The sequence below is a fragment of the Gopherus evgoodei genome, chromosome 5, assembly GCF_007399415.2.
Source record: "Gopherus evgoodei ecotype Sinaloan lineage chromosome 5, rGopEvg1_v1.p, whole genome shotgun sequence".
Lineage (NCBI taxonomy): Eukaryota > Metazoa > Chordata > Testudines > Testudinidae > Gopherus > Gopherus evgoodei.
Window position 1 is genome coordinate 14,366,158 of NC_044326.1, and position 25,515 is coordinate 14,391,672.

At 43.8% G+C, this 25,515-nt stretch overlaps 3 protein-coding genes across 6 annotated transcripts in view; 2 read left to right on the forward strand and 1 right to left on the reverse strand.

The window, feature by feature from the left end:
• The window catches only part of REEP1 (receptor accessory protein 1), a 104,457-nt gene extending 96,838 nt beyond the window's left edge, over window positions 1–7,619 (forward strand). For all 3 annotated transcript variants that reach the window (XM_030564616.1, XM_030564615.1, XM_030564617.1), the window contains one exon: window positions 6,746–7,619. In XM_030564616.1, the coding sequence (XP_030420476.1) occupies window positions 6,746–6,817 (72 nt within the window). In that variant the 3' untranslated portion in view covers window positions 6,818–7,619. The remainder of the gene's footprint in view (window positions 1–6,745) is intronic.
• A 3,796-nt stretch (window positions 7,620–11,415) lies between these two features.
• Window positions 11,416–15,849, reverse strand: MRPL35 (mitochondrial ribosomal protein L35). Its single transcript, XM_030564619.1, has 4 exons — window positions 15,644–15,849; window positions 13,220–13,406; window positions 12,061–12,205; window positions 11,416–11,822 (listed from the first exon to the last, which is right to left on the reverse strand). The coding sequence occupies exons 1-4, from the start codon at window positions 15,675–15,677 to the stop codon at window positions 11,634–11,636; spliced, it is 555 nt and encodes a 184-aa protein (XP_030420479.1). The 5' UTR covers window positions 15,678–15,849; the 3' UTR covers window positions 11,416–11,633.
• A 2,550-nt stretch (window positions 15,850–18,399) lies between these two features.
• Window positions 18,400–25,515, forward strand: part of IMMT (inner membrane mitochondrial protein) — a 33,527-nt gene continuing 26,411 nt past the window's right edge. For both annotated transcript variants that reach the window (XM_030563453.1, XM_030563454.1), the window contains exon 1: window positions 18,400–18,575. In XM_030563453.1, coding sequence (XP_030419313.1) covers window positions 18,531–18,575 — 45 coding nt within the window. In that variant the 5' untranslated portion in view covers window positions 18,400–18,530. The remainder of the gene's footprint in view (window positions 18,576–25,515) is intronic.

The following is a 25,515-nucleotide window of genomic DNA, read 5'->3' on the forward strand; positions in this document are numbered from 1 at the left end:
AAACCATCCTCAACTCATTTTCCCTGGCACCCAAAGGTCAGTTAAATCCAAGTCTGGGGTATAGGGAGCAGGGTAACAGCTAGTGCTAGAAGCGAGTGTAGTTTTTTCATGTATTGAAGGAATAAGAAACCAAATCCCACCCCCCCCTTTAGAAAGTCACCGCTTTTCTGCCAGGAGCTCCTCTGCCTGCATTAAAAGGGTGGCAAATATTTAAAGACTTCTCCCCCCCCCCTCCTCTGGGTATCTGATGTCTTGAAAACACAAGAGAAGTAGAACAGAGAAGCAGTTGGCATTGGCATTACACGAGAAGCTGGGAGGAGACCTGAGAGATCTCAAAGTACTCCATTTAGGAAGGAACAATCAGTTGCGCACATACAAAATGGGAAATGACCGCCTCGGAAGGGATCTGGGGGCCAGAGTGGATCACAAGCTAAATATGAGTCAACAGTGTTACACTGTTTCAAAAAAAGAGAACATCATTCTGGGATGTATTAGCAGGAGTGTTGTAAGCGAAACACAAGAAGTAATTCTTCCGCCCTACTTCGTGCTGATTGTGCCTCAACGGGAGTATTATGTCCGGTTCTGGGCACCACATTTCAGGAAAGATGTGCACAAATTGGAAAAAGTCCAGTGATGAGCAACAAAAATGATTAAAGGTCTAGAAAACATGACTTATAAGGGAAGATTGAAAAAACTGGGTTTGTTTAGTCTGGAGAAGAGAAGACTGAGAGGGGACATGATAACTTTTCAGAAAAGGTTATGATAAAGAATAGGACGGGAAGCAATGGGCTTAAATTGCAGCAAGGGCAGTTTCAGCTGGACATTAGGAAAAACTTCCTGTCAGAGTGGTTAAGCACTTGAATAAATTGCCTAGGGAGATTGTGGAATCTCTGTCTTTGGAGATTTTTAAGAGCAGGTTAGACAAACACCCGTCAGGGAAGGTCTAGATAATACTTAGTGTTGCCTTGAGTGCAGGGGAGTAGAATAGAAGACCTGTTGAGGTCCCTTCCAGTCCTACAATTCTATGGTTCTGTGCAGAGACCTTTAAATGCCAGCTGTGAGTTAACCCATGAGTCTGGTTGTAAAGACTGAAACAGGTAAGATAGCAGAAATGAAGTTGTCTGTGCTGTGATCTGGAAATATATACTTGTTCCAGCTCAATTGTGGGTAACTGTAGGGCCGGCGTTAGGAAGTGTGGGGCCCAATTCGAACAGTTTCGAGGAGGCCCCGGCAGGGATGAGTGTGTGTGTATATATGTGTGTGTGTGTGTGTGTGTGTACTCACCAGGCAGTGCTCCGAGTCTTTGGCAGCACTTTGGTGGCGGGTCCTTCACTTGCTCCAGGTCTTTGGTGGCACTGAAGGACCCACCGCCGAAGTGCTGCTGAAGACCCAGAGCAAGCGAAGAACCTGCTGCCGAAGTGTTGCCGAAGACCCGGAGCGCCGCCAGGTGAGTAAAAATTAAAAAGGTGCTGTCATAAACAGATAGCTAAGGGTTAATGTCTTTCACCTGGAAAGGAGTAACCTGAAACACCTGACCAGAGGACCAATCAGGAAACAAGACTTCTTCAAATCTGGGTGGAGGGAAGTTTTTGGGTGTGAGTTCCTTGTTCTTTGTCTTGTGTCTGTAACCTCTCGGCTATGAGAGTGATTTTTCTATCTCCAGCTTTCTAAACTTCTGTTTCCAAGTTGTAAGTACAAAGATAGTAAGACGACAAGGTTTATATTGTTTTCTTTTGTATTTACATGTGTATAGTTGCTGGAATGTGTTAAATTGTATTCTTTTTGGATAAGGCTGTTTATTCATTTTTTTCTTTTAAGCAAATGATCCTGTATTTGTCACAGCTTAATGGTTCCTTGCTTAATATGCAAGCTACTCCCAGGAGAGAACAGAAAAAAAAAAATTCTCTCTGGTTCCTTTTTAAAACCAAACCCTCTCTGCTTAAAAGCCCCTAGCAGAGAAAAGAAAAATATAATATTCCTACTGGCCTCTGGATTCTATCTATCTATCCACACCGCTGTGCCACCATGTCATAACATTTTTCCCAGATCTGGACCTTAGCGTCCAAAATATGGGTGTTAGCATGAAAACCTCCAAGCTTAGTTACCAGCTTGGACCTGGTAAAGCTGCCACCAGCCAGGAATCTATACAGTGCCTGGCGCACTGTGGTCTCCCCAAAACTTTCCCTGGGGGACCCCCAGACTCAGATTCCTTGAGTCTCACAACAAAGGGGAATAAACCATTTCCCTTCCCCCCTCCGGATGTTCCCTCCCTGGGTTCCTGGAGAGAGATACAGAAGCAAGCTCTGTGAATCTAAACAGAGGGACTCCACCCTCCCTATTTCCAGTCCTGGAAAACACAAGTACCGAGAGAGAGCTAATCTCTCCAGGAACCCAGGGAGGGAACACCTGGAGGGGGGGAACTCACACCCAAAAACTTCCCTCCACCCAGATTTGAAAAAGTCTTGTTTCCTGATTGGTCCTCTGGTCAGGTGTTTCAGGTTACTTCTTTCCAGGTGAAAGAGACATTAACCCTTAGCTATCTGTTTATGACAGGCTCCTCTAACCAGGGAAGAGATACTCACTGGGCGTGGGGTCCTCTTAGGCACGGGGCCCGATTTGTGGGAATTGGTGGAATTGGCCTAAAGCTGGCCCTGGATAACTGCAAACTAATGGAAAGACAAGAGGACTTGAGAAATATTTAGAAATCATCTCCTGACTATTCCCAAAAGTAAAAAGGAGGGGTGAGCCCCATTGGTTGAGGGCTTTCCGGAGACCTGGGTTCAGTTCAAATCTGCTCTGCCACAATTACCTCTATGACTTTAGGCAAGTCATATAGGCCCAGATCCCCAAAGATTTCAAATGGAAATCAGTGGAAGTTAGCTGCCTAAGTACCTTTGGGGAGCTGGGCCTTAGTCTTTCTGTGCCTCAGTTCCCCAGCTGTAGAATGGGGAGAATAGCACTACCCTAGCTGCCGAGTATTGTGAGGAGAAATGCATTCAAGATTGTGAGGTGCTCAGATACTATGATAATGGGGACCATGTAAATACCACAGGCAGCTAGATCTGCCATCCGTGCAACAAACTGCCAGAGGCTCAAGCCTGCAGATCATCCTCAGGCCAAACTTCTGTTAACTTCATTGAGAGTTTTTCTGGTGTAAGGATTGGGGCCAAGGCAGATTTGGGGTACTATCTGGTAGAGAATGGAAGTGGGTTGTAGATGCCAGGTTAAGCTCCGTGATGATGACCCACACTACTCAGGCCTGGTGTAAGCGGGCACAATTTACAGTGAAGCCAATGATATCTGTTCTCCCTTAAACCAGGGCAGGTTTTGGCCCTATGTGTTGAGCAAATCTAACTACTTGACAGGACATTGAAAAGTGATTTGTATGTTGTATCACTTTATAGTCATTCATCTACCATGCACTCATCATGAATACTCCCAGGTTATGGAGAGTCAGAATATGCTGTCCTGCTACTGCACAGGCAGTTTGCTACACGGTGGAGGTTAAATGCATTTTTAACCTGAGCAACACTTTCTACTGCTTTAAGATTCATCTAACTGGTTTCCTGTGTGATTCTCGCAAACAATAACTGTGCCATGCTTTAGCTCTGTTGGGTGAACTATGCACCAGTGGTTAACACTACCACATAATTGTCTGTCTGCTGCTCGGGGTGCTTTCTCTGGTCTGGTCTACACTACGCGTTTAAACTGATTTTAGTAGCGTTAAACTGATTTAACCCTGCACCCGTCCACACGAGGCCCTTTATATCGATAGAAAGGGCTCTTAAAACCGGTTTCTGTACTCCTCCCCGACGAGAGTAGTAGCGCTGAAATCAGTATTACCATATTGGATTAGGGTTAGTGTGGCCGCAAATCGACAGTATTGGCCTCCGGGCGGTATCCCACAGTGAACCACTGTGACCGCTCTGGACAGCAATCCGAACTCAGATGCACTGGCCAGGTAAACAGGAAAAGCCCCGCAAACTTTCGAATTTCATTTCCTGCTTGCCCAGTGTGGAGCTCTGATCAGCATGGGTGGCGATGCAGTCCCAAATCCAAAAAGAGCTCCAGCATGGACCGTACGGGAGATACTGGATCTGATCGCTGTATGGGAAGACAAATCTGTTCTATCAGAGCTCCGTTTCAGAAGACGAAATGTCAAAGCATTTGAAAAAAATCTCCAGGCTACAATACAGAGTCCACAGCACAGTGCTGTGTGACAAGCGTAATGGAAAGCCAAAGACTCAAATGGACGTTCATGGAGGAAGGGAGGAGGGACTGAGGACTTCAGCTATCCCACAGTCCCCGCAGTCTCCGAAAAATATTTGCATTCTTGGCTGAGCTCCCAATGCCTGTAGGGTCAAACACATTGTCTGGGGGTGTTTCAGGTATATCTCGTCAATTTTACCCCCCACCAACCCCCCCCCGTGAAAGAAAAGGGGAAAAAATTGTTTCTTGACTTTTTCACTGTCACCATATGTCTATTGCATGCTGCTGGTAGATGCAGTGCCGCGGCACTGAACAACAGCATCCTCTCCTCTTCCTTCCCCGGTGGCAGACAGTACCGTGCAGAAGGACTGGTAGCCGTCCTTGTCATCATCCCGTGAGTGCTCCTGGCTGGCCTCAGGTGAGGTTGGCCAGGAGCACCTGGGTAAAAATAGGAATGACTCCCGGTTATTCCCAGCAGATGGTACAGAACAGCTGGTAACTGTCCTCATCATAGCAACTGGGGGCTGAGCTCCATCAGCCCCCCCCTTCATGTCTAAAGAAAAGATTCTGTACTGCCTGGACTATCATAGCAGTGGGATGCTGGGCTCCTCTTCCCCCCACCACCGTTTAATGTCCTGCCTGGACTATTGTAGCAGCTGGAGGCTGCCTCCCCATCATTTTATCTCACTAAAAAGTCAGTGGTTCTTATTCCTGCATTCTTTATAACTTCATGACACAAATGGGGGGACCCTGGAACGGTAGCCCAGGAGGGTTGGGGGAGGAGGGAAGCAATGGGTGGTTTGTTGCAGGGGCACCCCCTAGAATGGCATGCAGCTCATCATTTCTGTGGGATATGACACAGAGTGGCTGTGCTCTCTGGTACACTGGCTCTCTAGTACACTTACCCCATATTCTAGGCAGGACTGACTCTATTTTTAGATACAACATGAAGGAGGGAATGACCCAGGGGTCATTCTCATTTTTGTCTTTGTGTCCCCGCCGACCTCAGCAAAGGTCAGCCAGGAGCACCCATGACAGCAACAGCCGGTACAGAATGACTGATAACCGTCATCTCATCGCCAATTTACAATGGCACAGCAGACAGTGCAGAACAACTGGTAACTGTCTCTGCTACCTTGCAAAGGCAAATGAATGCTGCTGTGTAGCGCTACAGTACCGCGTCGGTCAGCAGCATCCAGTACACATACAGTGACAAAAGGCAAAACGGGCTCCATGGTTGCCATGCTATGGCGTCTGCCAGGGCAATCCATGGAAAAAGGGCGCGAAATGATTGTCTGCCGTTGCTTTCATGGAGGAAGGAATGAGTGATGACATTTACCCAGAATCACCCGCGACACTGTTTTTGCCCCATCAGGCATTGGAATCTCAACCCAGAATTCCAATGAGCGGGGGAGACTGCGGGAACTATGGGATAGCTACCCACAGTGCAACGCTCCAGAAATCAACGCTAGCCTCGGTACATGGACGCACACCACCGAATTATTGTGCTTTGTGTGGCCGCGTGCACTTGACTTTATACAATCTGTTTTACAAAACCGGTTTATGTGAAATCGAAATAATCCTGTAGTGTAGACGTACCGTCTCTCTCTCAGACTGTTACCCATCTGGGGAGTGGGGCTACCTGGGACATGAGTTAATCTGGCACCTGCCACTTATGCAGCCGTGATAGACCTCCTGGCAGATCTGCCCATGAGTCGTACAGTGAACTATCTGCTTGTAGCTCACTTATTATGTCCGAAGAGGTCTATTTTTAAGAACTCCACATTAGTAATGTAACTGTATGGCAGAATTTCAATGGTACTGTTCTGAAATAATTTCCAACTGTATCCAGGCTTTCTCCGGACAAGGAATCTGGGTTGGCAGCTTGGCAGGAGTTCACAAGCTTCATCCAGTTGGCATAAAATGGAGAAAAGATTGCAGATGTCCTTGTCTTTTTTTATGAAGAGGCTGCCTGTGAAGGCTACAAGTCGCAGCATGCATTGTTCCCTCTTGAGTGGGCCTTAGGTTTTATGGGGTCCAGATGACTGATTTCTCAGGTGCCCTGGAGCAGTGTCTGGGGAGGGGAGTGCCAAAATTGGCATTCTGACACCTTTCTGCTCTCTTGATCATGGCATAACTTAGTGGAGTCTCAAGGCTTCTGTAAATTGCACTAGCTTATAATGGCTTCCTAGCAGTCATTACACCGGTAGAGTTTATTGAAGCACGGTGCGCTCTAGCCACGCCTAAGTCGGGAGCCCAGAAGGGTGGTGGTGGTGTTGAGCTGGCTACAGGCCTTTAAGCGACTCAAGGATCCTCTCATATTGAGGAAATTCCCAGCTGCCTATTTAGGGAATCTTTAAATGGGGATTTATTAGGGGTCAGGTCTTTGTTTCTTCATTTCTAAATGTGGATAATACCTACCTACACTACATGATCTCATGAAGATGAGTAAATTAATATTTGTACATCACTTTGAAGATGTAAAACACAATATGTTACTACTGTTTCAACAAAACCTTCTCTTGATTCCCTACAGGCACCGCCTAGGCCCCTTAGACCTCGCTTCAGGAAGAAAAGTACCTCAGTCTCTACCACTGAAACCATGTGAGTGCGATGAGCCAATAGCACCAAGATCCACAGAATCTCTCTCTTCTGCCTTAAAGAGCTACTTGCTAATTATGTAGAAAAACAGCAGTGAGATGGATGTGATTTGATGTGCAGCACTGCAAACATGGACTTTCTCTCTTCCCTTGTTACATGTTACTTGCATTTCTCCATAACATGGTTAGAACACTTACAGGTGGTAACAGTGTCAGAGTCCCCCTGTTTCATTTGCAGAATATACAACCACTCAAGCTAACCCTGTCAGATTGTACACTTGCAATTATTAGTTGCGTCTGCATAGTTTTAGCTTGTGAATGCAAACAAAAAAAATACTCAATAGCTCTCAGTGATACTTTGACTAATGTAGCTATTTATGGCTTTATCCTTAACGAAGTGGACTTGCAGGAGCCATAGATTTTTCTCCCTACCCTTCCTCCATCTTATAACAAGACTGTGACTGATGTGAGATATTTTGCATTTTCGACTGTACAGAATGTCTGAGACTTATTAGCAAAAGTTGAGCTGCAACTCCATTTCTTTTTCTGCAAGTAAATTATGTGAACTCCAGTCGTGCTGAAAATATAGAGAAAACAACTTAGAGATGATGAGACAGATGTACAAGAGAATGAACTGATTTCACAAAATAAAGTAGGGGAGTCTTAATTTTGATAACTCCTGAGCCAGAAGAAGAGTAAGTGATATATTTTGTAGAAAATGAAAGAATTAACCTTATAACTTTTGACCAACATTTTACTGGCAGTTCTACAATATATGCAAGCCATGTTTGTAATAACTGCTACAGTGTTAACCAGAATCACATTAGCCGTTGATTTCATAGGACAAAATTCATCTTCCACATCTGCATGTAGGAGCTCACTTAAGGTGTTTTTGCTTTCCTGGAGCGGATGTGGGACTTGCACTCCCATAGCCAGAGAAGAGCATTGGAATTGCTCTTCCATGTGAGTTAGAGAGAATTTTGTCAGTATGTGGATTCTGGTTTAAACCATGAGACTTTGTAGTTTGGCTGGTGCATTGGTATCCATATATAAATGCTAAATACAAAAGAAGAGGAAGAAGTTGTAGGATAAGTGTATTTGTGCTTAAAGTTGGTGTCTCTTGTAAATGTAAAAGCATGTGAAATTCATAAATGAGTTAATTATGTGGCCCTTTGTGTTTGCTCTTGACCCTAGCCCATAGACTAGAAAAACTTTAGAATCATGTGACACATGATTGCCATTGATAACTGATCACCCAGTTCAGGTACAGAAGTGGCCCAGCATGTCAGTAACTGGTTAGAGTGCACCAGCCTCAGAGATAAGCATATCCGATGTGGCCTTTGTTAAATATTATCTGCCGGATAGGCTTCTAAATCTCAACCTTCTTGCTAACTCATCTTGAGGTAAATCCTGAAGCATCCTTAAATGGTTTGAGAAGTAATTACTGCTGTCCCCTCCCCACAAAGATTTGTAGCAGTTTGGCTAGTAAGAGGAAAGGACAGACAGACATTTCTTGCAATCGCCACAATATTTGGACTTGTTATTGGAAAATCTGATTCCTCTTATAAGCACTGAATAGATTGTTTTGTGAAGACTATATCCTAAAAAAAGAAAAGCACTCTAGCTGGCAGTTGAAAAATATTCCGTCATTAGAACACACTCAGCAAAAGCTCTGAGCAGCTAAGCTTATGTATTTAAGTTAAGCAGCTCTAGAGTCAACTTGATTTTTCAACAATTTTTTTTTTTTTAAAATAGGAACTTTGCTTGAAGTGTGAGTTGTTGCAGCAAGCTTCATTTTCAGTGCTACGCAATAGGGTGCCATAAGACAAAACAAAAGCTGACATGTTTGCACTCAAATTATGCCAAAAATAAAAATACATAGCTGCATAATGTTTGATGAATTCTGCTCATACACACTGTATTAACATTCATCCTCACTAAAGTTATTAAATGTCTGATCTGCTGTTTTACTGTAAACTTGACTGTTTCGATTTTCTTAAATGCTGAGGTGAAACTGTTGACAAGGGAGTTGCCTTATCTCTTGAAGACATTCACTGAAAACAATCTTTTCATATTGCTGACAAATGTGTTATCAACTGAGCTGTGTAGTTGTGTACAGACTGACAAATGTGAATGCCTAAACATGTACACTTAGTATAGTGTTCTGTACACAGGCTAGAACAATCACTTGCTTTGAATTCAGTGTATTACAGACACAGGCTGTTTACAAATGCTTCCTCTAAAAGGACAGACCTTTAACATTCAGATACATGTTTATTTGGGATCAACATCAGCTCTATGTTCTGTGGTCCTGACTCTTCTCTCAGGCACTGTCTCCCCTTGGAAATAACCTCAGTTCAACAATTGGTGTTGCTACACATGGGCTGACACCTAGCAGTAGACAAAGGCAAAATTGAGTGTGTGTCAATTGAACTAATCAGAATATCACATGCTAGCTGGCCCTTTAGTCAGAGGAGGGGCTGGGGCCCCATTCCCCTTAATCAGTTGCCACCCAGCTGAAGCAGTAAGATCAAGGAGCAGGTAGCTTGAAGATAACCTGGGTTCTTGTTATTGATGAGAACCAGGTTGGGGGCAAGGCCCTGTCCAGCATCAGTTTTCAATTCTGGGGAAAGAACCCAGTGTATATGACTCAGGTGGTTGCAAACCCATATGGAGTAGTTATCCCCTGCAAAAGACCCCAGCTCAGGCAATGATATGTTGAATGTGTTATTTTGAAAAAATAAAACTAAAGCCTTGAAGAGAAGGGGACAGAAATCCTGTGGCTGGAGAATGTTCTTTGATGCCTGGGCCAGTGAATTAGCCTGCAGGTTTACACAGGATTTACCTTAATTATGAATGGGGTAAACTTTGAGCAACTCACTGCAAACCCTTATGCATTCTTGTCTAAATGTAATGATCTGCACCAGTGCAGCTACAAGGATTGTTGAAGCAGGGCTATTCCCAACTACAGCCAAGGCTCCACTTACCCTAGTGTAAATTGGGAGTAATTGCCCAGAAGCCAAGGGAATTATACAAGAGTAAACCTGGTGTAAGGAAGAAGAGAACCAGGCCTTCTGTTTCTAACAACAAGGGGAGAAATTACCTTGTGATTAAAATATAAGAAGGGAAGGCTTACTAGAGGGATGTGATGCTCCCTGGCATCATGTAAACAGCCTGCTGTCTTTGACTGTGCTCTGTGAAATAACCGTGGTCTCATGTAGTATTGATATCTATATATTTGTGACAGAATGCTTGTTAATCAGTCTTTTTTTGCTGTTTGTTTTGGGTACCTGTTTTGCACCTAGCACATATCTGAAATTATAAAGAACACTATGCTTACTTTTGAGATTCACACTTATGCAAACATATTTAAGGATCATAACTGTGCACTTAAGAGGTTTCTTTCTCATGATCAGTAGAAAAGATCTGTGATAGGATAGTACACTTAAAGCCTCACAAGTATGGACATTGCAACAGTATTCCAAAGGTTGGAGTTTTGCTGGTTTTGTTATGCTTGATATACATCTTGAATAAAGTCTTAATCTTTTCTTTAAAATAAAAAAGAAAGAAGAAAGCATCTTCAGTCTGTTCAATGTATCTGGCAGGCCAGAATACTTCTTACTTTTATTACTGCATTATTTGTCTTAATTCTTGCTAAATGTATATAGATGTATTCACCAAATGCTGCATGTCCTTCAGAACTCCTTTCTGTATTACCAATTGGAAAAAATACAGCTAAACATGTTACCAGTGAATTCATTGGACTACCACAGCTTTCTTATAAAGTAAGCCGTGTCTTATTAAAGAAGAGATAATGGAACTGATTGATAGTGGCTGCAGTAAAGAGAATGGAACAGTTTGAAGCTACTGTTGTCACATTGTCTATAAGCTGCCAAGTTTTAAAGAACACAAGGGATTGGGCCTTAGTAAAAGCAGAAGCAAGCATATCATCCTGACCTAGGAGTGTAAAACTAAAGTCATACATTGCTTTACACTACACATTTTGGTACACACGACCCTTTTATATGAAACAGAGGCAGGATTTAAAAGAGAATTAACAAGCAGGCAGTTATTCACAATTAACAAGAAAGGAATGAAAATTAGAAACTTTCAGAGTGGTTGTAAGGGAAGTTCTCTAATTTAACATTTGTTTTAATCACTTTAATTATCCTCTGACCAACATTCAGAACACTAATTTTCAGTGTTTTCCAGTGGAGAAGCTACATCAGTATCAAACTGGGCAGTGTTATTAAAATGATAGCCCCATTCATTCAAGGCAGACACTGAGACAGCAACTGTCTCTTTGTTCGGTGTTTGTACAGGGCCTTGCCTAGTGGAGTCCTGGTCCATGACTGGGGCTCCTAGATGCTTTGGTAATATCCAGTGTGTATTTGTATTTTTCAAACTGCTTTAAACATTCCTATTTTAATATTCATTCTTAAAATTTAGCTTAGATGTTCAGCTACATACATTGTTTATAACCTATTGCAAGAATCTTACCACAGGGAATTCAGAATATTTAGCTGAATCAAAATTTCTCACCTTTTCCCCTTGCCCCTCTCCACTTTAGTGAAGTGAAATACAATAACCATCTATGATTCAATACTCCATTCACAATCTGGAATTAGTTTATTTTGGGTGTTTGTACCAATAATTCAAATCAGACCGTATATTTGCATGTTACATGTAAATATGGAAAAATGACAAACTGTAGTTATATCTTTGGAAATGCATAAAAAGATCCCAGCCTACATACAATGACATGTATTGGGCAGTAAGAGGAAAAAGAAAAGTGTGAATTGAGACACAGAAGAGACAGGTTTTCTACAGTCGAAGGTTTGTGCGATCATGATATTTCTGGAAGGGATCATCAACATACCAGTTTCTTCTCTTCCAGAAAGAAGTGGTCATTTTATCAAGGAGTTTACTTTGTGTTTTATTGCAAAACACTTGTTCCCTCAAGCGTCTTTTCTGGGGAATAGACTTTTTCCATAATTTTTTCTTGTAACCAGCCTGTCAGAAGACAAAGAATTCTACATCACTTTATCAGAGACGGACATATAGCAACAATAACCTCCCATACCTCAATGATCCCCCCCATGCCCTGAGCAAGTCAGCTTTCAACTCTGACCCTGGATTTTCTTTGTTTTTTTTCCCCAATCGCTACTGATCCCTAGAGGAAGGAAGGCAGCTGGCTCATTCTATCTTTAAGTAAGGGTAGATCTCATATTTAATAAAATGAAAGCCTTACTTTTTTCCTTAACCAAAGGCCACAGTGCAGTCGGAGAAATCTATAGACCACAGATTTTACAGATTTCCTCTTTCCTTTTCGCAGGCTATAATATGTGAGAGTCCTCACTGGCTGCTGAAGCATATGTGGCAGTAAGGGTGTTACACTGAAATAAAGAACAGAAAAGATGAAATATGTAATTTAACAAGAATGAAGTGCTCTTTCCCCAGAACACAGCACCTGATTGACTCCATCTGGAACACCCAGAATGGCTTTATGCCAACTTGCCTAAGTAAATTTAAGAGCAAACTGGATCTAACATTTCAATAGATCCTTTGGCTGAGTATTGACATATACATCTCTATTAAATTGCAATGCAAATGTCTGGCTGAGTGAATTTCATATATTATTTATATCATCATAGCACTTAGGAGCCCTAGTTATAGACCAGGACCCCACTGTGCTAAGCACTGTATGGACAGTTTTCTTAGGCTCATAACTTAAAAATGGAGTTGAGAACTCAGGGTAGTGTAACACAAGAGCTGTTTCAGGTGAAAAGTTAAAATTACATGTTTTAACATTAGAGATTTGGGGCATTCGTTATTTTAATTAATAAAAACAAACACCAGTTTTGTAACAAGGTTTCTTATTGCGATGAGCTGAGGTACATGTTTGAGGCATGGTCCATCGTGCATCTTCATTGAAGGGTCTTGACATGCTACAGGTGGGAGAAGGAGTTTTAAAAACTGATCCTGCTTGCAAGAGTGACAAGTAGCAGCAGAACTTCCCATGCCAAATTGGAGAAAGATGCTACTTTTCAGAAGTGTTGATGAGAATATAGAATTTGGATAGAAATCAGGTTTAACCCTAACACTCTTCTTATAAGCTTGTGTACACTAGTATTTTTCTTTGTTTCCCCATCACTGCTCTAGCACTGGTACAACCTGCTCTGAGCAGAGTTAGGTTGGTGACAAAAATGCTGGTTGTGGTCTCCACTGCATTCCATCCATTGATGCCACTGGTTGAGCTGAACTGTGCACTGGGCTAGTGCAATGGTGAGAAACATGAAGGAAAGTTTAGTGCTGACTCTAGTGTGTATTACATTCTGCAAATTTTACACCAGGCTCTTTGTTACAGAAAACCTATTAGAAAACATTCACCCTTTAAAAACATACCATACCTGTTAAAGATGGAGAGATGACACCCACAGGACAAATCACTAACAGACAGCAAAGGTTTCGTAACAGAGGAAGCTAATGGTGCCTGCACTCGGTTGAAACACTGTATAGAGAGTCCAGAAATGAGACGGATGTTGCAGGAGGTGTTGTAGGCCAAAGGGACCAGAAAATTTAGAGGTCTTAAAATCCCTATGGAGAGAGAATAGACAACACCAGGAAAAGTTAATGAAGTCAGCAGTGGGTTGAAACCACCTGATACCTGAACCCATGTTTTATTGTGTTTCAACAAACATTAATGCCACTTAGTTACAAATCTGCTAGATTCTGTTTAGACACTTTGCACACAGCAGACAGTGGGATTGGCAAGGGTACTCATCAAAATCCCACTGACTGAAAATGTAGAGCTAGATATTCCTCAGACACTAATATGTAGGTTCAATTTCACCCATGACTTTCACTCTAGCACCAAATTCAGAATCATCAGCTTCTAGGTGCGAAAGTTTTTGAAGATCTGCCACCTAGCGGTCAATGAAGATGAAGGAAAGTTTTATAATGATGGTTGACTGACTAAAGACCCTGTTGGAAATATTATGTTGCTCTCATGTACATTACCTTGAAAGAGAAAGAGAACGAAAAGCCTTTCAATAAATACTTTCAAACTAATGACATCTAGAAATAGGTCTTCTTTTATAAATTGTAAAAGATTGACATTAATAGTGATGCTTTTTTTGCTCATTTATGACCTGAAACTAAATATTGCAAATGCGAAATGGAGAAATGAATTTTGTATTTTATATACACAGAGCGCTTCTGACCAACATGACACTTTCCTTTAAGTGTTTAGCACACAGATCACCCTGTTTCCCCTTTGATGTTTTAGAAATCATTCAGCTAGGCTTCTGGCGAAACAGACCAGCATTTCAGAGCATTGCACACCATCCATGGTTACAGGAAATCACAGCACCAACAAGCTGCAGTTTGTCTAAACCAGAAATGGCCAAAGCGTGGCTCTCAGGGAAAACACACTCATGGCCATAGCCACAGTCACCTTCAATATGGAGATGAACCCCGCATAAATGAGATTCCAACATGCAGCTCTCCATCTTGACCCAAGAACTTTCAGGATGGAGGACTGCATTGTGTACAGCCCTCACATCCAATTCGAAGATGAGGTCGCCTACATCACGTTCCATCAGTTGCCTGTGGATGACTGACCTTTTTTAAAGCTATTTATGAGGCTCATTAAATAGGGTGAGGACAAGCCAAAAGATTGGGCTTGTCATGTGCATGAGTCTGGTGCATGGAGATGTGTCCCAGCATGCAATGCTTCATTTAAATTCAAGAGGTGCAGCAATAAAAATACCAAATCTCAGCATGCACTGCTTCATCTTGCACAGGATGCTCCATCCCAGTTTGAATGACACAGCTGTACTGCACGCTGGGATCTGTCATCTCTGCAAACCACACAGGCCCACCATACCAAGGAGGGCTGCCACAATCCGCTTCCAGTTACGCCCCTCCATCTCCAACACATGGTCAGTGTGGGTAGAGGTGGCAACTTTCTACTCACACAAAACCAAACACCCTTGCCCCACTCCTTCTCTGAGGCCCTGCCCCATCTCACTCCATCCCCCCTCTCTCTGTGGCTTGCTCTCCTCCTCCTCCTCCCTCACCCACTCACTCATTTTCATTGGGATGGGGTGCAGGCTCCAATATGGGACCAGAAATGAGGAGTTCAGAGTGTGGGAGGGGGTTGAGACAGTGAGTTAGGATGCGAGAGGGGGTGAGGGCTCCAGCTGGGGGTGTGGGCTCTGGTGTGGGGCTGAGGGATTTGAGATCCAGGAAGGGCCTCTGGCAGGTGATGAGACTGTGTGTGTGTGTGGGGGGGGGGAGGCTCTGGCTGGCACTGCAGACTCTGGGGCAGGGCTAGGGATGAGGGGTTTGGGGAGTAGGAAGGTGCTCCAGATTGGGACTGAGGGGTTTGGAGGGCAGGAGGGGAATCAGAGCTGGAGTGTGGAGCACGAGAGCTGCAGGGGTGGGAGCAGTGTGCAGAGCCCCCTGACTGCCCCTATGTCTAGGAGCCAAAGGGCTGACATGCTGGCTGCTTCCTGGGAACCGCATGGAGGCTAGCGGGGAGCCTGCCAGCCCCACTGTGCGGCATCGCCAACCGGACAGTTAACGGCCTAGTCAGCAGTGCTGACCGGAGCCGCCAGGATCCCTTTTCAACCAGGTGTTCAGGTCGAAAAACGGACCCCTGCTCCCCCCACTAGTGAGGCTGCTGAAATGGGGCCAAGAACCACCAGGCCTCCCCCATCCCCCCACGGGCAAGGAGCCTGCCTGCCTGCCTGCCTCCCTCCCTCCACAATAGCAGGGCGGCCTCGCCTATCCTACATCCTCCCCCCGCCGACAGAGTCTCTCACACTCACCCGACACCCTCCGCATAACAGCGACTGCCGCCATCTTGCCAGCCGCGCAGACTGCCTACGGCAAGCACCGAGGGACACACCGCGCAGGGGGCGGGGACTAGGACAGGCGGTCACAGGGAGGGGTCTAGGCGCTTCCTTCCTCACCCGCGCTCTGTATTCCCCCTCCCCGCCAATGTGCGCGTGCTCCGCGGGCGGAAGGGGCTAGACGGGCTGGGGGTTAGCGGGGATATTCGCCCTAATCCAGCGCGGGCCAATCAGTGCTCGTGCTGCCGAGTCCCGCCCCTTGACTGTGGGCAGCGCGGTGCAGTAGCTAGGTGCAGGGTGGCTCTAGCTCGGGTACTTATTCCTCTCATCTCAATGAGTGGCTGGCTGGCCAGGAAATCGTTACATTGCTTCTGGGGGTGGGCAGTGGCGCCCCCTAACGTAGTGCGTGTTCAGCTTCGTTTGGATGTGCGGGTGGGCTGGTGAAATTCAGTAGCGTTCTGACAAAAGTGAAAGCTGAATAAATTCCTACTCCCTTCAGCCATGGCAACATTATGCTCAATACTCGGCCATTTGTAGTAATACTCCTAGACTTAATGTCAGAAGAGACCATTATGATCACCTAGTCTGACCTCCTGCAAAATGCGGGCCACAGAATCTCAACCACCCACTCCTGTAACAAACCCCTGACCTATGTCTCAGTTATTGAAGTCCTCTAATCATGGTTTAAAGATCTCAAGGTGCAGAGAATGCTCCAGCGAGTGACTCGTGCCCCACCCTGCAGAGGAAGGGGAAAAACCTCCAGAGCTGCTGCCAAGCTGTTCTTGCATTAGAAATGCAGCATCAGGACCCAAGGAAATCTGCTAACGTGAGAAGGGCTGCAGAATATTCCACCCATCCCTTAGTTACCGCTTCTCTTCCTGATCATTTAATATTTTTGTCTTTCATGGTCTTCCTGAAAGCCCTGTTCCCTATAGGCACAATGCATTCCTAGCAGAAAACACCACTAAGGTCCTCCTTCTGTAATAAAAGCCACATGAGCTGACCTTTGCACCCACATAGTGTCCGTTGCCCTACAGTTCTTACTGCTGGATGTCTAGTATCAGGGGGTAGCTGTGTTAGTCTGTATCCACAAAAACAAGGAGTCTGGTGGCACCTTACAGACTAATAGACTTATTTGGGCATAAGCTTTAAGAAGTGAGGTTTTTAAGATCAAGACCTTCCTATGCAGGCAGCTACAATTTAGTGGCAATTTTTGAAGTGTTTGAAGTGTAGCCTTACACAGAACACATTGTTATAATCTAACCTCCAGGTGACAAAGGACTGGATAATCTTACCTCAAAGGAAAGGATGCAGCATTCCTGCTAAGTGTAGATGACATGAAGCACACCTGGTAACTACTGCTAGCTGGACATCTGGAGACAGTTGTCCCTGTCTTTTGTGAGTGTTTCAATGAAGTTAACAGTTTACAGCTATTTTTCTTCAAATAGCTCCATTTATAACTTCCAAAATACTATCAGATCTGAATACACAGTGAAGTTATCAACAGCATTTTTAAATCTAACAAATGAGTGTTATGTAACATAAATGTGATTCTTTCATTGCAGACTGGGATCTTTTATGTTTGTGCCCTTCAGCTGGGTGATCAGAGCCTCCCACTAACAGGTTCAGGTGGGAAGATGGCAAATTAATCCTGACATAAATAAAGCAGAATGCATGCTAGAAACAATGAGAAGCTCCAGACACAAAGCGAATCTCTTCCTGGCATTGCCCAAAGTGACCATTTATAAAACCAAGAAGAAGATGCAGGATGGTGTGCTCTGCCACTGTGGGGCCTCTTTCCGTTCTTTCAGCTGATCACATATCTGGGCATAGTTCCTCTGGGCAACATGCACTGGTTCCCTAAACACCTTTAAGGAACAGTGGGAGCTGTCCTGGGCTCTCTGCTCAGAGTCTTGCTCTGCTTCCTTGCTTATGGCCCTATAACCTCATCCGTGGCCCTTTTTTCTCATTAGTTGTTCCCTGAAATTATTTGAGCTCCAGGTTCAGCTGCTCCTCCCTAGACTGGGAGAGGGAACTTCAGGTGTTATGGGCTTGTGCCCACCCACCTCCTGGAACTTAATAGGTGCACCTGCTACCTGGAGTCTCCGGCACAAACTTGGACCTAAGCTGACGCTGCAATTATAGGTGCTGGAAGTCAAGGTGATGCTGCCGCACCCCCTGGTTTAAAGTGGATTCCATCATATACAGAGTTTTCAGTTTGGTGTAAGAATGTTTGAAGTGTAGCTCTCAGCACCCCCACTATATGTTTGAAGAGCAATGGCTCTCAGCACCCCCACTATACAAATCGTCCCAGCACCAGACTCTGGCTGCACTCAGCAGACAGGCTGGCACCCAGCTAGGGAGCGGAGACTGGACCCTTTCAGTTTTCAGCCCCAAGACTCTCCTGCCTGACCTGAGGGTGATCTCGCGGTGGGAGCAGTAATGGGACCATGAGAGCCGAGCCTGGCGCGGGGCACTTCCCTTTACCTACTTTCCCCTTCTAGCCAGCCTACTACCAGCGCCCAGCTCAACTTCTGATTGGCTACCACCCCAAGCACTGCCCCACCCTGAGGCCTGGAGCGACATGGCGCATGCGTAACTCATGCTGGCTCGGCGGATAGTTATTTGCATATTCTCCGAGGCCTGATTGGGCGCCCACTCCCGTCAGTCACCATCTCCGCCCAATGTGGCTCCGCCCCTCAACAGCGCGGCAGGGGCGGTTGCTGCGCCTGCGCAGTGCGTGTGACTGCTGAGGGGGGCGGAGGCAGTGGCCCTGCTGGGAGTTACCGCACACGGCACTTTCCCGCAAATTCCCGCCTCCCCCGCGGCTACCACGCATAGTGCCTGGCGTTCGAGGACGAAGATGCTGCGAGTCTGTCAGCGAGCGGGGGCCGCGGCAGCCGTCCAGGTGAGCGGGGAAGGGGGCGCCAGCAGGGAAAGCAGGAGCCGTTGCTGCTCCTGTGCCGGTCGCGCACTGGGGCGCAGCGCCCTCGTCGCTCTACTGGGAGGGGGGGGAGCTTTCTCGATAAGTCGCGATAACGCCACTTTCCGGCGAAGAGACTCAATCGGGGTCATGAGCACGAGAGGAGACATGGGGAGAAGTCGCGTCCTCTAATCGCTGCTCAGCTCTCCCCAATGATTGGGCGCACGTACATGCTGATTGGCTGCCCGTCTGTTAAGTGACGGGTGAAGTGGCCAATAGAATGGTGCAGTCGGTTCTCCCGGTCTGGTTAGGTAGACTACGGATCCCAGCATGCGAGGCGCAAGCTCTGTCTTTGGCAAGGGGCAGTCGCGCTGCATGCTGGTCCTTGTAGTTTTCATGGGTCGGTATCGCTTTCACGCGCCGTAAAGTGGGACGTTTGTAGCCAGCTGGCGACTACTCAGGAGAGATCTATGGTCTTAAGGTGGACCAATGCATTGTGGGATTAATCGTCGTCACGGACGACTAAATTCTTCGAGCCAGGAGGAGCCCCGTTCCACGCTTTACGCTGGGAGTTGTAGTTGCAGCCTCGCCCTCCTAAAAGGCTCTGGGCTGGAGCCGGGGCGCAGCATGTTGGGGACTGTAGTCTCCTTCGGCATCACCTCTACCGTAGAGGCGGGCCTCTGCCAGCTGCACACATTGTAGAACTCCGTGAGCCTGGCTTTTGGTTGTTCCCTGGTTGCTGTTTTAGTGTCTGGGAGCAGGAGGTGGTTGAAAAATTCTTACACCTGTCTCCTGCTACAGGAGCAAAATGGACACAGAGTTATTTCTAAAGTGCCCAGATGCCTGCATCAGTAAAGAAGGCACACTACTTTGTTCTCCTGATTTCTCCTGATTACATGACTCTCTCTCTATCTCTCTCATTTCCTTCTAAATCTTCTATAATGACCACAACAAATGAACTGATATACTAAAACTGTCCTAAGGCAATCCCTTGTTTTGGTTTTCCAGTGCACTCTAACGTTTTTCTTCTATATTGTAACCTCTGCTGGACTGGGACTGTTTTCATGTTGCCCTGTACACCCCAGAGCACATTTGTGTTTCATAAATAATAGAGAATATGATAATGGAAAGGAGTTATTTTTTGGTTGAGGCGAAGGGGATACTTCAGACTTTGAGTAAATGCACACAGCTAGCTTTATCATCTCTGCTTTTAAAAACAGTTTTAAAGTCAATCCCCAAATGAGGGAGTCTGCCACTCTCAGTGAGTGGGACTTGTCAGTTTTGATAGTCACAGAGAAAAAAGGAATAGGAGAGAAGTGTATGATGTCATTCCAAGAAACAGCCAATTGAAGGGAAAAAATGTGGAACCTTGGCTTTATCTCATGTTTGGAGATTGAGTTTGAAGTCTCTTTTAAAGCAATTTTTCACACTTTATTCTGAAGACTGTAAGTATAGATTGGACTGATTTTCAAGTACATTGTTGGAATATTGTGTGTTTTGTTACAGAAGCACATAAAATAACTGGCTTAATAAATATATACTTTTAGGGTTTTACTTTAAACTTCTGTGTACTTTAGGTTTTCCAACCACAGAGAATGAAAAAGAGCCAAAATATAAAAGGCCTGATGGCTTTATAGTTGGAGTGTAATCTCTTTAAAGATAGCCAGCCCCACCATAGCAGCTGGCATTCTTGTTGCCCTGTAAGGTTGAAGAACTCAGCATGCCAAGTCATCTGACATCCTCTAAATGAAGGTTTGTGGAAAGTTTGAACTGTGTGGTAGGGTACTAGAATGTAGACTTTCAAGAAATGGCTGGTGCATTGAGCTTTAAAATCATAATGTTCCATCTTTTACTGAGTCACTTATTTTTATTTCCTATTCATGTTTCTGGAAGACTTGGGGCCTCAAAGGATCTAGAAGCTGAAAATTAGAAACAAATGGTTTTAATTCTAGGAGTTGTTTTGATAAAGTGGTTAAGGCACCCAGCTGGAGGGTGGGAGACCAAGGGTCCAGTCCCCCTGATCTAATCACTCTTGCATTATTTATCCACAATGGAACAGCTTCAATAGGAGAGATTGATGGGAGCCTTGCTTCAGGATATCCCATAGCTTAGTGGTTAGAGCACTCTCGTGAGAGGTGGAAGACCCCTGTTCAAATCCTTTCTCTCCCTCTGGCAGAGGAGGGAATTGAGTTGGGTCTCCTATATACCAGGTTAGCACTCAGAGCACTGGGCCAAAAGTTATAAGGCGGGTGGCAGCTGCGGCTGCTGCCGCCAGATTTTGAATAGGACCCAGTCCAATAGGCAACCTCTGAGCACAGCTGCCAGATCAGGCAGCTCTCACAACTTCAGGTCTTTTTCTGCCTGTCTTCCCACAGTTTATGAATTGCTCTGGGGCTTAGGTGGGAGACAGGTGTCAGGACACCTGCGGCAGCAGTGTGCATGCCTAGAGGTAGACTCTTAGGCACCAAGAGAACTTGAACCATGAGAATTTAGAGAAGAAGTGAGTTTAGCCACCTACAGGGTTCAGTCAGTGTTTTTGGATTGCAGTGGAGACTTGGGCACTGAAGTACCTTTGTGGATCTGGGCTAGCGTTCCTATGTAAATTAAACTTGTGGCTTTGGAAGGAGTGTGGTGGTTAGTGTTGTCTATCACAGGATGGGGCAATTTTTGTCCAGTTTGTGTTGTGTTCTTTTTAAAGACTTTTAAAACAAGACCTGTTTATACAATGTATAGTCTTGATGATGATGTAAAGTGATACACCTGTTTCCATTAATAATGGAAGGATGGATTTCAGACTTGTGGGTAGGTGTCCTTAGTACACACAACTCTACCATCAGGACGATTAAGTTCTACCTTATCTGATTTTGTTCATTCCTATTTATTAAATGCATCTATTTTACATTCTAGGAGCACATCCTTGTTTTATAGATGCACATGCAAAAGGAATTAAAATGGAGTACTAGCCTCATGCAGACACTTCCTTATTGTTGGTAGTCTACTGAGACCTGAGCACTGTTGTTACCTATCAAGCTGATTTTCTGGCACTTTTCTCAAGCTCAAAATTAACTCAGCTTCTCTTTATGAAATGTATGGCAAATAGTACTTCTATTGCAAAATGGCTCTTTTAGAGGGTAGAATGCCAAGATTAAAAATCAAGAAAGGGATAAGTGGAAATTTAAAATGTCAGGTGGTATAAGTAGCACACAGATGGCAGTTCAGTAGGAGGAGAAAGTAGAATGCTTCTGCAATGTCCTTGCCACTAGGGATCTGGGCTGTCAGCTTGACTCTTCATCAAAAGGCATTTCTGCTATCTTGACTTCTAAACTCAGAAGTAATTGCTTATTCTTTATGCAGGAAATAGCAGCAAACATGAAGTAATTAAATCCTCTGATACACTTTCCACTATCAATACTTACAAGGAACATGGGCCTAACTACTTATATTTCCAGTAATTACACAAAAAAACTATCGGGATGATGCATTAGCTAGTGATCTTATGAATTGCTAAATTAGGCTTGTAATAAATGTAGATATAATAATTGAAATGGACAAGAGAGTATTAGCACCTTTAGGTAATCCTCCAATTCTTATCTGTAGAAGAAAAAGGTATAGGAAATGTAAAACCACACACAGGCCAATCTCTGCTTACAAAACTCCTTAAGGTCCACAGGTGTGCCAAACTGCTAGCAACCCTCTGTACACTGCTGTATTTTAAAAGGTGATTACTGAGGCCTTGTCTTCACTGAGATTTTGTCAAATTCTCCCTCTATTTTGCTACTGTGGAAGTGGTAGCAGACAGTGGCTGCCAGCATTTTTACCACTCTGTCATCTAGAACTGCTCTGAGCGCTGATGACTGGTCTGAGCTAGTGCTTCCATTGGTGCACAAAAAGAGAAACAAGTCCTTCCCTCTCACATGATTCCTAAAAACTGTTTGCTATGTAAATATAGGAACAGGTGTGTATATACTGACAAATCTTGTCACTAGTGTCTGGCCCCTCTAGAGGATGGAGTATTTGATCCATATTGAAAGGGGAAGTGGGAACAATGGTTTTGCAGTCATATCACACAAGCACATTGTGAAAGTTGGAATCTTTGGCTCCACTGTGCTGTACCAACTGCTCATACCTAACTGCTCCTTTTTTTTTTTCTTTTTTTTTCCTCCTTCTGCTCTCTGCGTTGTGCCTTGTTTCACCTGGCAAAAACTCCCTCTGAATGTACCATCCTCAGTCTCCTCCTTCAAATCCCTTATCATCCCACTTCTGTAGCCTGAGTGCCCACTGATGACCTCCACTCCTGTGCTATTCCTTCCCTGTAGTGAGACTGGGGTAAAACTCCAAAAAGAGAATTTAGCAGCTTCGTTTGCAATGTAATATAACAGAGCTCATGTTATCTTAATGCTTATCCCTCCCTTTCTTTGTCATTTATCTTCATTTGGTGTGTTTGATTTAGATTATGAGCTCTTGAGGTCTGCATTGAAATTTTGTTTCAGTAAGGTGCCATGCAGACTTCTAGCATTATAAATATTAAAAATCAAACCACTGGTATTGGACAGGTGGATTGGAAGAGTGCCAGGTCTCTGGCCTGTAGTTGGGGGAGTTTCATGGGGTTTCAGCTCATTCAGAAAAAGAAAGCACAGGAAGTGATGGGGTCTGTGGCTTGTAAGTCACGTGGGTGAGAATGTGGGGACAAAACTAAAGTTGGTCTGGGAAATTAACTGTAAATGTCTATTCTACAGACTTCTGTCTTTATTGTAATAGCCTACTAATATTAAAGGCAGTATATTTCTACTTTTAAGAAATCATTACCTTTCTTTTACTTTTTCAAGTAGCAGTGGTAAGAGAATTCTTTTCATGCTTGTACAACTCAAACATGTCTGCTGCAGTTCTTGTGTTACTTTGTATTAAATCAGTAGTGCTAGAGAGGGGAACAGAAGTTAAGATTCATAGACCACTGAGCCAGTAACTGCTCTGGGACCCATGTTTCTGCACTCTAGGGGTTTAAAGCTTCTCCAGCATAGCCAGTGGCACTCTCAGCAGTTAAACTCTGTCAGCATCGTGTTTAGAGGGGTTTTAATTCCTAATGAGCATCGGATAGATTTTATAATCCCTGTTGGGTTATCTGACTGAGTTTCCAGCATTAAAGAACTTGAACTTATGTATAAAAGATATCAGTAAGGCTTACTGCATAAAACTAGTATGAAATTTGTGCACTTGCCATTAAGTTATGAATGGACAAAAGAATTTGGAACTCTGGAAAGATATTAATTTTCCAAAGTCCAATAATTTAAGAATAGTATGTCTAATTAACACCAATTTTGTTCTCAACAAATTCTGCTCTGATTTGAAATTAAGCGTGAGATGCTTCAGGCTGAAAGAAATTTTTGTTGGGAAACCTAGAAGAGGATTGAAAATAGGGTTTAAATGGAAAATGAATGGTAGATTCATAATAGTGACTCATAATAAAAGCTATTTTTTCAGAAGGAGTAAAAAGCTATCCCAGTTAATCCTCTGCAGTACTAGTGTTGTGACAAGAACCACGTTCCTAAGATTAAGGAATGCAAATAGCAGAGTACAAATTTTATGTGAATAAACACATTTATTCATACTGAGTAAAGGGTGTGGTAAAGAGCCACTAAATATGAATCAGAAGCAGATGTGACATTTTTGTACAAAGCAATATAAGTTATACATTAAAAGATTTTCATTTAAAAGAAATAACAAAAAAAAATCTTAGTTTGCGTTTGCAAGGATTGACTCTAATAGGTTTTATCTGATTGCTGTATTTATAAATTTTGCTTCCTCATTGTTCTGTCATGAACCCGAAAAAACCTTACTGCTGCCCACAACTGGCTGGTTTTTGTAAACCAGCTTTGCAAGAGTGAAAAACACGCATTTCCTGTCACTGAGCACTCCTGTTTCTGTTGGCAGTTAAAAGTTTTTGGCTACAGTTCTGGAAAGAATTAGAAATAAGAATTCAATGTATTGTGTTACTGCTTTAACTCTGTATGCTGTTTGAATAAATATGGAAACAGGGCTATAGGATTTATTTTACCCTTTATTTAGCATAGAATCATAGAATATCAGGATTGGAAGGGACCTCGGGAGGTCATCTGGTCCAACCCCTGCTCAAAGCAGGACCAATCCCAACTAAATCAAAAGCATAATGTCCAAAATAGCAATTTATCTTCCTTTATGTCTTTTCAACAAGCACCTTTCAATTACAAAACTTATCTGCTGCCTAAAATGCTTAACTGTAGGGAAAGTTCTCTTTGTGGTTTGTGTATTTGTTTCCCAGGAGTCCTGTACTAGTCCTTCAGAAATTCGGACCCCTGTCTTTTGCTAGAATCATTACTAAGGAGAGACTTCCCCTGCTACTGGATTGGAGTGGGTTAGCCAATCTTTTCTGTCAATCTTAATATTCAACAGAAATGGATGCTCGACATTTTAGCATAGCTAATTCATGATATTCACAATAGTCTTTTTGAAATCTGAACAAGTTTCTGTTCAGACAGGAAAAAGAAAACAAGAAATATTCCCTGTCAGTTGTACAGTCTAAGCTGAATTGAGTGCAAAACGTAAACAGGCAGCATAAATGGGAAAGTAAATTTAGATTTTTTTTTTGTTCAAAATTGCTTTGGTTTTAATAATGTAAAATGATGTTAGTAATGCAGGGAAGATGCTCCAAAATGACATTTTTGTTTTAAGAGTTTCTGGGTAGAATCTATTGTTTGGGGAAATTGCCCAATAATTAATTAGGGAGAAACAGAATCTCATATCATTGTTTTGATATCAGCTGTTCCTCATATACTTATTTATCAGACTATATGGAAGAGGTAGTGATTGACTCTTTTGTGAATAAATGGAATTAGTTGAAATGCAGAAAATTTAAAAAATATTCTAAATTATATGCATCACTTTATTCTTG